Source organism: Ptychodera flava, chromosome 11, assembly GCF_041260155.1.
Source record: "Ptychodera flava strain L36383 chromosome 11, AS_Pfla_20210202, whole genome shotgun sequence".
Lineage (NCBI taxonomy): Eukaryota > Metazoa > Hemichordata > Enteropneusta > Ptychoderidae > Ptychodera > Ptychodera flava.
This window is the reverse complement of record NC_091938.1, coordinates 14,434,830-14,448,215: the sequence shown is the minus strand read 5'-3', so window position 1 is coordinate 14,448,215 and position 13,386 is coordinate 14,434,830. Positions and strand designations below refer to the sequence as shown.

The following is a 13,386-nucleotide window of genomic DNA, read 5'->3' as shown; positions in this document are numbered from 1 at the left end:
AGATAAAATTTCAACTTGTAAACTCAACTTTTTTGTCTGTTTTTCTGGATATTCTGAAAGAGTAATTGTCACTCAACATAAGAGACACCATAACCTAATTAATATACTTTGACATATCCAAAAATATCTGAAAATGTCCGTGAAATGTAAAATATTGCTTGATTTTTTTCGTTGTTGAGAAAAAAAACTGTTTCAAGATGGTAATTTTGAATTAATCAGTGGTTTTTACACAAGCTTTAATAATAATAATAATAATAATAATAATGTTTATTGCACAACAACAGTGTGGTAAGGCAAAAATACCTTTACAGTTCAACATGCTATTTTATATCCACTGAAAATTTGGTTTGAAAAAAAATTGTCTTTCAAGTTGAAATATCTCATTATTATCCATGTTATTTTGGGCAGGAAAATATTGGATTATAGTCACATGACTCGTTCGATGTCTAATGCTTCGCAAAAATTTCGTCCATACAGATTGAGAAATATATTATTGCCAACTTGAAAGTCATTTCGATCAGAAAAAAGTCTCAGACCCATACCAAAATCCGACGGAGAGATGGGTCGGTTTTCATGCTTTCGTTTCACGGTCTTTTTTACTGCATCCTCCCCTCATGCAGAAGAAAAAAAACGTATTTAACACGATAGCGTAAAGGACCGACCCATCAGATTCGCAGGCATGGAAGAGAAACTTGCCATTTTCCGACCGTGGACCGGGAACCAAGACAGTGTAAATTTGCTCCGCCCTCAGCGTTAGGATAGGGAAACTTGTGAGGTGTGACCTCTTCACGCACAAAGTTCAGACGAGGCTCTAAACAACTGTCAATTTTTTCCAGCTTTTGCTTGAATCGACCTTGCCTATAACGTTCCAAATTATTATTTAGGATCTGTGCGTTTCTTCCCTTCGTTACGTATTCAGTTCAGGTAAGTTTTCTCCGATGCAATGGCACGGTACCTGTTGAAGGACCGTGGTTGAATGACAAGGAGGGCAGTGTTGGAATTGTACAGCTGGTATTTGAGGTACGATACGATAGCTTCTTAAACATTTACATTCGTCATAGAAGGATTATTTTACAGTTTATCGCGATGTAGCTTTAGGTAGCGGTATCTACATGATATCTCAGAGATATAAGATACATGACTGAGTAAATTCTTGCGAACACACTGGCTGTATTTCCGGCACTAGTGACCCATGACGAGGTACGAGTTGGACCTGTCGCTGAGGACCCAGAATGGATAGCGTCTGTGTAGACCAACGTGAGACCACAAACCGGAAATAAAAAGTGAAATTCCAGTCCCGGACTGTCCACGATGCCGGAGATTCGCTGGTAACCACACATGTTACGCGTATTCTGCTTAATTACACATATTCCACAGCGCAGATTGGCAACCATATTGTGGTTTTTAATGTAGGGCCAAAGTGAAACTAAAAGTTGTTCGAGTTCCGGGACATAAGTGATGACGCAGATGACGTCATTTTGGATCTGTCACTGAAATATCATGGTGTATTGTACAAGCACTGTTTAAAGGTATCCTCCCCCTGTCAGCAACCTTTGCCAGAGTGCCAAAAGCCTTGCACTTTCCACTGCCAATTGATTCTTACAATGTCACTCCTCAGTGTAGATTTTAATGGATTTAGGGGCAGTCCTCAATCCCTTAGGCTACATTATCATGGTTATTGATATTGATTTTTAGTGCAATTTTATACATTTGTTCTTCTTTGGAAGGTTTGCACAGCTAATCAATTTACTCAGAGATGAAGCTGATAACAAACCTACCCCTCTTATGTGTATGGAATATTCCACCTCACACAGGAAAGCAGTGATAAATTTATTCCACAACTTCAGAAGATCACTGAGTTTAACCCTTGACCTGCCAGACAGAATCACTTCCCCATCTGCCAAGTCTGTAAAAAGCAGTATTGAGCCAAAACCATATGTTTTTTAATCCACTTGACATGGTATGTTATAGCAGTTTTAGTCTATAAAAATCATGTTTACAGTATCACTGTCTTTAGGGACCTTCACATCTTCAAGTCTTTGTTAAAATGCACCATATGGGACATGTTTTGCTTTACTAGTTTAAACCAACTTGACCTGATGGTGAAATATGAACTTGGCAGGAAAAGGGTTAAAACTGACATATGTTAATGAATGGATCACGTTTCATGTTCAGTTGAACACATATCCAGCTTTATCTGAATCAACTGACATCATTCATCATATCAAATAATAAGGAATACAGTAGACAAGATGAATTCATAGTGGCTTATGTTGATATGTTTGGTGTTTGTTACAGTCATCATTGATATTTATATTTGTAATAAGTTTTGTTTGTAACCTGGATTACTTCTGCAGTATATTTTATTGATTATCACTGCTGAATATTTGTATGGCTGCCGTGATTTGTAATGTTATGATGTATAATTCTCGTTAACATGTGCCTTGATATATTCAAAACACCATGAAAAGCCTGAAATAAACTTCTCCTGAAAAATTGATGGTAGTATTAACTTAATGACACATTGGAACTCTTTCAAGCATCCCATGGGTACAAATGCCATTGGCAGGCTCAGTATATTTTTGTGTGTCATCCCTCACTTTTTTTGACAGTGTGTAAAGTGTATATGTGTAATACACAATTGTAGAGGAAATTCATGTTGTACAGAATCCAAAAATGTATGGGTATATATTACAAATTTCCACACAGAGTTTGCAGTGGTAACTTTACAGATCTCTGGAAAGAATTTTATCATGATTATGTGATGATAATAGAGTTATGGCTTATTTTATGGACATCCTACATTTCTACACTGCTAGGTTGCTAAACAACTTACTAACTGGCTGTTAGTACCATCAAGAATCTAATAAGCTCTTTTTTCAAATCAATGCTTACTTCAAAATGCTCATTCATATAAAACAGAAAAAAAGACTTGTCACAAGTATCTGCATGAAAAGTTGCCTCTTGTTCATGCCATAACTGAAAGAGTAGATTATTTATTAGTACTATTTTTCTGGAAAAGATTTTGACACTGGGGAACAACTGTATATTTGTTAATTACACAATTAGGTATGGTAAATTGTTCCCTAATTTACTCCTTTAGTCTTAAACATTAATAACAATATTACACAGCAATATTAGACAGACTTAAACAACATCAGACTCAGCAAACTGTCTGCTGGAAACTGCTCTATTATCCTACAAGCAGCAATCAGTTTCAGTGGTTAGACCATATACACAACACTAAAAGCCATCAGTTTCAGTGGTTAGACCATATACACAACACTTAAAGCCATCAGTTTCAGTGGTGAGACCACATACACAACACTAAAAGCCATTAGTTTCAGTGGTTAGACCATATACACAACACTAAAAGCCATCAGTTTCAGTGGTGAGACCATATACACAACACTAAAAGCCATCAGTTTCAGTGGTGAGACCATATACACAACACTAAAAGCCATCAGTTTCAGTGGTGAGACCATATACACAACACTAAAAGCCATCAGTTTCAGTGGTGAGACCATATACACAACACTAAAAGCCATCAGTTTCAGTGGTGAGACCATATACACAACACTAAAAGCCATCAGTTTCAGTGGTGAGACCATATACACAACACTAAAAGCCATCAGTTTCAGTGGTGAGACCATATACACAACACTAAAAGCCATCAGTTTCAGTGGTGAGACCATATACACAACACTAAAAGCCATCAGTTTCAGTGGTGAGACCATATACACAACACTAAAAGCCATCAGTTTCAGTGGTGACACCATATACACAACACTAAAAGCCATCAGTTTCAGTGGTGAGACCATATACACAACACTAAAAGCCATCAGTTTCGGTGGTTAGACCATATACACAACACTAACAGCCATCAGTTTCGGTGGTTAGACCATATACACAACACTAACAGCCATCAGTTTCAGTGGTGAGACCATATACGGTACACAACACTAACAGCCATCAGTTTCGGTGGTTAGAACCTATACCGGTACACAACACTAACAGCCATCAGTTTCAGTGGTTAGACCATATACCAGTACACAACACTAAAAGCCATCAGTTTCAGTGGTTAGACCATATACACAACACTAACAGCCATCAGTTTCAGTGATGAGACCATATACACAACACTAACAGCAATCAGTTTCAGTGGTGACACCATATACACAAACAGAGGCACCTACTGCATTGACAGATAGATGACTTAAATGTCCATCTTATGCGTCTTATTTTCAGGAATTAATGGTATGGTGAACTTTTGAAGAGGTGCTGATCTGCAATAGAGGCATGGGGTCTGAACAACATTACAGCACTCAGGCATCTCTGCCGGGTAAAACTTACCAAGGACACCTTCTTACCCATCCAGAGGATACAGAGGAATCTGCATTGGTTAAGGCGGTAGAGAATTTATCAACAGGAGATGATGCTCATGATTTTGAACGTCATCGAGGTAATTTCGGTGATGAGTCGCAGGATTCTTCACAGGAATCCTATTCTGGCAGAATGACAGCGCACAGCAGTTGGGAGCCAGGGTCTATGGCCAAAGCTGTATCTGAAAGTGGTGGAACTGAGCACACATCTGATTCTGACAAAGCTTGTGCAGCAACTGCAGCTGAAGGTGCGGTATCTGACCCTGAGCGTCCTGATTCCATGTCCTTGGCAAAAGGACTACCAACGTCACTGAGAGACAGCAATGCAAACCAACTGCATTCTGTTTCTGTTGCAAAAGGACCACCAGCGTCACAGACAGTGAGCGATGCAGACCAGCCGAATTCTCAATCCATGGCGAAAGGAGTTCCAGCATCACAGACAGTCATAAATGTAAACCAGCTGAATGTGATATCAGTGCCATCCAGCCAAGCACAGTATGGGCCATCAGCTCAAAGGGTAACAAAGGCTGATGATGGAGCTTCATTTGTCACAGAGAAAGAAGATTCACTCGCAAAGGGATTTTCAGAAACTAAGGGTGACCGTGCTTCACTTTCAGGAGGTACCCCACAGAAAACTCATCCATGTCCAAATACAGATGAAGGTAATGATGTGACCATGTCACAATCTGAGCCAGAGAAATCTTCATCACTGGCAATGGGAATACCTGCAACACCCAGTATCTCACATACAAGGTCAGAATCTGAAAAAGCTTCATCGCTGGCAATGGGAATATCTGCAACACCTAGTATGTCACTCACACAATTACAATCTGAAAAAGCGGAGTCCATGGCAAAAGGATCAGGAGGTACCCCACAGAAAACTCATCCATGTCCAAATACAGATGAAGGTAATGATGTGACCATGTCACAATCTGAGCCAGAGAAATCTTCATCACTGGCAATGGGAATACCTGCAACACCCAGTATCTCACATATATCGTCAGAATCTGAAAAAGCTGCATCGCTTGCAATGGGAATATCGGCAACACCCAGTATCTCGGTTGCGTCGTCAGAATCTGAAAAAGCTGCATCGCTGGCAATGGGAATAGCTGCAACACCCAGTATCGCAGTTGCATCGTCAGAATCTAACAAAGCTGCATCACTGGCAATGGGAATATCGGCAACACCCAGTATCTCACATACATCGTCAGAATCTGAAAAAGCAGAGTCAATGGCAAAAGGATTGCCAGAAACAAACAAAGACAGTTTGACCCAGTCAACAGCTCTAGGCCAAAGGGAGATTGGATTATCATCAGTAGATGTGCACAAGATGGATCATATAGTTGCACCACCATCAGCTGAAAGGGATGTATCAATAATAGCAAGCTCCTCTAAAAATGAAAATTTGTCCAGTGGACGGCCACAGGGCAGTGACCCATTGACTAACCGAGTACAGACAGCATCAATAGAAGTGCAGACGGATACAAAGAAATTTGTTTCCCAGGAAACCCAAACATGGGAACGAGTCCTTGTCACCATGGGAACTCAGACAGAGGAGTCCTCTTTCAGAGATGCTGTTCAGCCAGTGGAAGATCCCATGATGGAAAGTGCGCAACTCGCCCCAACACCATTGAGTCCTGTGACGTCTTCACCGACTGATGACAACATGACACAGCGGGCATCGGCAAATGTGCAGCAGCCATTGAAAACTAAAGAAGTGGGTGCACCAGCAGCAGCAGCACCTGCAGACAATATCAAAGGTATGTAAAGTTAATCTAAAAATTTTAATTTTTCTTGATAAGGTAAACACCATATGCAGAATACTGATTATCAGTGAAAGCTGTACGAGGTTAACTAACAACTTTTTAAGAATTCTTCATACTGTAATTCAAAGGTAAACATCAATATTCAGACTATCAACTATAATCAAATGAATTGCTGATTTATAAAATCAAATGGAATTTGTTAAAGATAGTTTGATCTTCACTTGTACCATTGACGAAGCCTGGGGGAACTTATGCCCAGTGTTCTCCCCAGGATCAAGCAAAAGCGTAGCGGCTAATTTGCATAATCATTTGCATATCATTAATTTATATTTGCATATGGATATAAGCTTGCACATGCACCCACGCATTCGTGTACACTCACAACAAAATGCAATGGTAACACACAAGTAGGCAATTTGAACATCATGGAAACTCTTTATTACACTTAAATAAATCATCACAGTATAGTACAGTTGCAATTAAGATAGAAGATTCAAACAGTAACAGTAAGATCAGATTGCAAGCAAGAAATGGTTCGTCTGATTGGAGTTTCATTAATACATTTATTGCTAATAAAATTGTCGAAAGTTCCCAACAAAGAGGAAAATTCACAAGTTTAAGCTTTACAAAAATTCAAATGTAATTGAGTTTTATATCATTTTTGAACGACAAACACCGAGAATAATGTTTCATCACGGGGATCAATTTCAACCAGCCGCCCCCGCGTAACTACCACTGCCACTGAACATCGTCGTTCGATTCTTGATTTCAAAAATACCACCAAGATGATCACAAGACATGAACTAAGTACGACTAGAATCACTCGAAAATCAGGTGTAAAATCTTTCAGAGAACGTGTCAGAGTGGTGCAGAGTGGAACCACACGCGACGCCAGGATCAATGTCAACACGTCGACCGACATGGCCGCTGCCATATTGGAATTTATGCAATGTGAACTCGATCGCGATCGTGATCTTACTCGGACAAAAAATAAGATCATCGTTGTAAAATCATAATCAACCTCACTAGTCAACTGCTTCTTTTGTTTCTTTCGCGGTCCATTTCCTTGATCAAAGCATGGGAATGTGATCAAAGGCCCCACTAGTGCTACACCGGCTAACTCTGTGAATACTTGTCCTCGATGTATACCGACTAATGGTATTTGTTGGTCGTAATAGTCGATGTAGAATGAAAACTTGTGAACAACCCAGCCAATTCTTCTATTGTTTTAACGTTCCTCTCAACACTTACGGACAACTTATCGGACGCATACCATACTTCACACCTTCCACTCTTTAACCAGGTTGAAAGTTGCAGTGAGCGCTAATGTGTAGACAATGTATGCAACAGCTGGTAGCTACGCAGAGCGCTAGCGTGTGAACTAAAGGATAGCGGGAATATTTTAAAGCGTAGCGGGGAGAATCAAAGCGTAGCGGGGACAGGCGAAAGCGTAGCGGGACCGCTACGCTAAAATGGCCTGGGGAGAACACTGTTATGCCTGTCCGTCCGTCTGTCTGTCAATCAACAAGCATTTCTCAGAGCTCCCGGACCAATTTCTTTCAAAGTTTGCACGCGGACATGACCCTATGTTGTCATGCATACATGCATGTCGATTTGTTTTATGATACAATCCAATGTGGCCATGGGCCGCCATTTTGTCTCAATTTTTTCCATGTGTAGAGCAGTAATGAGACGTTGTGACAAAGTTCTTTCAAAGTTGATACGAGGACACAACCTGATGATGTACCTGCATATCAATTTCTTTCCCAATTTAATCTATTGTGGCTGCCAAGTGGCCATCTTGTTTTGATTTTTCATGTAAAGGTCCCCCATTTCACGGACATATGAGAAGTGATATCATTCAAACTTGGTACAAGAACAGTGTACCATATTGGTTTCTGCCCCCACACCATCCAACATGGCTGCCAGGTGGCCAATTTTGCTGCGATTAATTTTCATAATCACATACTTACATCCATTACCTGATAATACTGTACAGATCTCATTTAAAGTTGAATTGAGGACAATAAACAATGACAATAAACCTGCATGTCAGTTTCGATTTTGACAATTCAATTTTAATGCCAGTTTGTTTAAATGTTTTCATATCCACAGCCAGTACTAAGATGTATGTGATTCAATGTTATTCAAACTTACTGTATAGCACAAATTACTTTTTCAGCTATTGACTTTGTGTAACTTTTATCTGTTTTGTTTTTTCTTCAGACAATCCAGCAATGTTTGTAGCAGAATCCTTGGGAAGTGACCTTGGAAGATGCAGCCTCTTCAATCTTTTCATAGCTTCTCTTGTCGCCAAGCTAGGTGTGAATGTTTTTGCTCCGGTGCTGCAGAGACACAGTGATGGGAAAACTGAAGAGATTGATCGTGAGTCAAGAGTCCGCAAACTCTATCCCAACGAGGAAAGACTTTCCAAATTGAAGAATCAGATACCAGCAGTCGACTGGTTCCACCAACATCAAAGTTTGTACCCTCATTTCACCAATTTTACCAATGATGTTAAGACTGTGGTAGGATATTTGTCGGTTGGCAAGGAGTCTGGCTTTCTTGACGCCGCTGTGGACTTTAAAAATTCCACTTTCCGCACGGCTAAAATGATTCATTTCAATTTAGCAATTCCAGAAGATTACGGGGATACTGAAGGAGAGGATAGTGCCATAGAGAGCATCAAAGGAGATCATGTGGTAGTTTCGCTTGGCCACCTGATCCACGAGCACTTTGAGAATAAGTATGAGGCTCTAGAGGAGGAAAGGCCACGGCATCTTCTCTACTTACCACCTGTATTGGATAAGTTCATGAACATGTCAGTTGTGTGTAGAGATGGTAAAGTGTGTTGGCAGGTTCTCAGTGTTTGTGATGTGAAAACAGAAGATGACTTTGAGAGGTACACTCTGGGTGCTAGAGCCATGGGTAAGCTAGCAAAGGCCAACAGAGAATCTTTCGGTCAAACCACAAATTGGAAGGTAATCGGAGTCAAGAAAGATGTGGTCAGTGCATTTAAGAAGTTTCTGCAAGACAAATCAGAGTGTACAAGTCTTCAGGTCACTGTTTCTCATCGAAGTTCGTTGAAAGATCTTGGACAGTATCTTCTCCAAAGTATGCTTTTCATAGCGCCAGAGAGAAATGATTCATTCCATTTCACAGCATATCTTGCCATGCAGACAGGCATTCCGGTCCTGGTGCCGAGCTGCTCCGGCATCTTCACATTTCTGGAGCGTTTGTTCCACCTGAAAGATTATGCCGGCAATTGCAGTGTCCAGACGAATGTCAATGATGGATCATTGGAGGAGGACAGCAATAGATGGAAAGATGCTATGCTTTCCAGGATGAACCCTGAACGCAGAAAGGTGTACTTCCACAAGGCTAAGCAGCTGAAAGAGGATCTAAAAAATTGTGCAGAACTTGATAAGTCCCACATGGACTTCCTTGAAGAATTAGGGGTATTGAGACGATGAAGTTGCTTCAAGCATGTGATGAGACACTAAGTGTGGCACCCCCTGATAATGCTAAAAATAATTATTGATATAATGTGACACCCCCTGACAACATTTATTCAGTTCCAAGGGCTCCAACCTTCAGAGGTTTTACCAGTCAGATCCAAGTACACCAAAGTTGAGTGGCACACTGATTACTCAAAGATTTAGTGTCCAAATTGTTGGTTTGCCAAACCTGTTTCATGTCGTTTTGACTTTTACAGTACATGTACTGTAGTTTTTTTTGAAACATCACTTAAAGGGACAAAGTCGGCCATTTTTCATGAATTTTGTTTGATACGAGATACTACTTATATTGTTTGACATGTTGAAAGATAGTGAATGAATGGGTGCCCATGCATATATTTTACCCCAGTTTTAGACAAATTAAATGAAACCATTGCAAAAATGAATTAATGGTCATGACCATTAATTCATTTTCGCGATTGTTTCTTGTATCGATTCTAAAACCGGGGTCAAATATATGCATGGGCACCCATTCATTCACTATCTTTCAACATGTCAAACAATATAAGTAGTATCTTGTATCAAACAAAATTCATGAAAAATGGCAGACTTTGTCCCTTTAAATGATCAGTTCTAGTTTTTGAGGTTGAACAATTGAAAAGAGAGATCTTTGTCATAAAAATGAAGACTAAAAACATTGAAATATGCCAGAATATATGTTTGCAAAATTATGAAACAAAAAGAAAAGTATCTTTCCTGAAATAGATGTGTTCTTCCTAAAGGTACATGAATTGACGCAATCAAGAATAATTAATTCCACTTACTGGTTTTGTGATAGTTACCAATCTGTATGTTTATCATGAAATTTGTGAGGGATATCATGTTTGTCGGTGTCAAACCTCTTTTTGTCACAACTCAACATCTTTCTCTACCTTCACCTATGAAATCTACAAAATATTGGAGTTTGAAATTTAAAAGAAGGAATACGCAAGTTTTTGAAAGTTAGCAATTCATGTAACATTGTTACTTTTTAAAGTGTAAAAATTCAAGCCAGTAGTTGCCTATTATAGTATCTTACCTTGACCAGTTTTATGATGAGGTCTGTTTCCATGAAGAGAATGTCATAACCAAATTGAAGGCACTGTACTAGTCCTTTGCAACTTCTTTCCTGTCAACAAAATAATTAACTTGAAAGTCAAGTTAGACTTTTGATGTCATTTCAGTGGATTTTTTTTGAACTGTTTGAAAGGTTGAATATAGATTTCATTGATAACTGTTAAACATGTACACATGATATAGCATTGTGGTATTCTCTTAATGTGGGGCAGACAGAAAATTTGCAATATTAGGTCTTTTTTTGATATTGACATATTTTTGTCTAAGGCTGCATTTCTGAGGTCATCTTGCTATGTAAATACATTAATTTACACTTCCAGAAAGGTCACAAGGTCAATTATGCCATTTAAGATACAAAATTACCACTAACCTAGGTAGGCCCTTTGATTTCAGAATATACATTGTTCATTTCTGGTAGTTGCTGCTTAACACTTATTACCAATTTGTCAATGACTCATGTGTGTACAATCACAGCAAAATCGATCATTTTACCCTCTACATACACCTTTATCGGCCAGGGACTTGACCCCAGGGACCAAGTTTGTTCTGATCTGTAAGACGATTTTTATGGAGGTGTCATAGCTTTTTGTTTTCCATTGAAATTGTAATCTAGTAGGTCAATTTCCTGGCCAGTCAATCTTACGCCTGGCACACTTTAGCATAGCTTGGTTGATATTCAGTGTTTCAAAGCTAAAGCTAACATGTTTTTCCGAGAAAAAGATTTTAAAAGAATTAGAACACAAACATGGTATAGTGAAGCAGAACAAAAACCTTCAGAAATTATCATGAAGATATTGAATTTTGTATTATACTATGATTTTAGAACTCTTCAGGTTCCTTCTAAGTGTGCTGTGCCAGTATTCGAGTATACAATTTAGTAAATCATTCTGGGCATTCATATCCAACTGTCAACAATCTTTGATCAAAAAATTTACCAATAAAAGATACTTTTGACAGTGTAGAGCAGTGTATGTCCCAAAAAAGAATTCATTTTAATTCTGAAGAAAAAAAAGGAAAATTAAATGTGTTTATTGGGGAAGGAGAGAATTGTTTAATTACTTAAAGGTATACAGTCTCCTGTAATCTCAATATGCCCATATATGGTCAAAGGGGCGTTCCTTGGTATTCATAATGCCCATGTGAGGGCGCTGTTTTTAAAAAGCGGCCACCCGCTTAAAATCTGTGATTGGTTAGATTATTTTCTTTTCTTGGTAACTGTGGCAAAATTGGAACAGGTGACAGTATACCTTTAAGGTAGAATGGCCTCAGACAGATATTTGGACTCAAGTCTCTTCTGATCTACTACTTGTGGGAGCTCATTTTAAAGCTCTAGGAGAAAGAAAAACTTTTAGTGTCGTATTTCTGGGAAAATTCAAAATTTAATTTTCCCCCATAGAGTTAACACAGGGATGGCGATCATTTTGAATTTCAAATATAGCAAATGTTGGGTAATTTGTTTCGCTAGTTCCAAACTTTGCATGGTGACCCTCAATTTCTTGTTGATTTGGTAAGAGAATGTTGAAATTTCATTTAGGAAAGTTTGAGCAAAATTAAGTTTTTCACTTTCGAGGCACATACTACCTTAATAAAACCAGAGATCAAATTTAAGTTTCAGTCAGACCATTGTGTAGTTTTCAACTAAACTTTTGTTATGGAAATATTCCATTTATCTCATAACACAGGAATGAGTACAGACTCATTAAATACTAACAACTTCTTCATTTGCAAGTCTCTTACTAGTATTTCAAAGTGAATTCCTTTGTATGGAATGCTGTCTTGTGATTTGATTCAGTCTGTTTATATCAGTATCATAAGGGGTTTGTTTCAAAATTAATATTTGGGCTTTAAATATAGAATACACAATTAACAGTTTCCAATAAAAGTAGCTGATGGATATCAACCTCCCTGTTTTGCAAATTCAATTTTTAATCTGTATGTGCTATTTCTCCGATTTAATTTCCATTCTCTGTAATTTCCATTCTCTGTACACATAACAATTGTTTCTATTATATGTTTGAATGTGATGAATGGACACTCTGTTGTAAATAAACTGTGAAATATGGAAATATATGAATATTTGTTTCTTGGTTACGTTTGTGTGAGGTTGTTTTTGAGTATTCTCCTTTATCATTCATGGTTGAAGCAAGTCAAAATGCCAACAAATTTACATATGAGAGGGTGACAGAGAAAACAACTTGTTGTAGCTGTTAATCCTCTCCAATGTAAATTTTATCACAATTCTTGATTTTATGGCTTGTGTTTGACCTTTCAGTAAAGTTCCAACAACTGTGGTCCTTCATTGGGTAACATCTGACTTTTAGTCACCTATTTTTTGATTTTTTATCCAGAAAACAAGTAACATTTCCTTCTTCCTCTTATTGTGATCTTCATTGAGATACAAAGCATTAACCTCACAACACACTGTGTGCAATATGCAGTGTTATTGGACTCAAATTCAGTTGTCAACAATACACAGGGATATAACATGCATATATGCCTTGTTGACCATGTGAAGATAAGGCACTTTTGACTTATTCTTGGAGTAGCACATGACACTATCTTTTACGTACGGAACAAAGTTAATGGAAAAATACATCAAATGTTACAACTAATAGAGCTTAAAACTGCAGGTTAATCAGTCTTTAAAGCCCCAGTAATGCTAAG

The 13,386-nt window shown here is 38.4% G+C and overlaps 1 protein-coding gene across 3 annotated transcripts; it reads left to right on the top strand.

The window, feature by feature from the left end:
• The first annotated feature begins 768 nt into the window (after positions 1-768).
• LOC139143579 (streptococcal hemagglutinin-like) lies at positions 769-12,796 on the top strand. 3 transcript variants are annotated; one of them, XM_070714022.1, is made up of 3 exons: positions 769-924; positions 4,249-6,142; positions 8,375-12,796. In XM_070714022.1, the coding sequence occupies exons 2-3, from the start codon at positions 4,300-4,302 to the stop codon at positions 9,619-9,621; spliced, it is 3,090 nt and encodes a 1,029-aa protein (XP_070570123.1). In that variant the 5' UTR covers positions 769-924; positions 4,249-4,299; the 3' UTR covers positions 9,622-12,796. The 3 variants fall into 3 exon arrangements, with proteins under 3 accessions (XP_070570123.1, XP_070570124.1, XP_070570125.1); XM_070714023.1 differs by having other exon boundaries at positions 769-1,020; XM_070714024.1 differs by lacking the exon at positions 769-924 and adding an exon at positions 1,050-1,328.
• Positions 12,797-13,386: the final 590 nt, after the last annotated feature.

Bases quoted from the DNA above. Each gene is read 5' to 3' on its own strand.
- LOC139143579 (XM_070714022.1), top strand. From the start codon at position 4,300: ATGGGGTCTGAACAACATTACAGCACTCAGGCATCTCTGCCGGGTAAA. The intron at 6,143-8,374 runs GTATGTAAAGTT...TTTTTTCTTCAG, and splicing joins ACCTGCAGACAATATCAAAG to ACAATCCAGCAATGTTTGTA.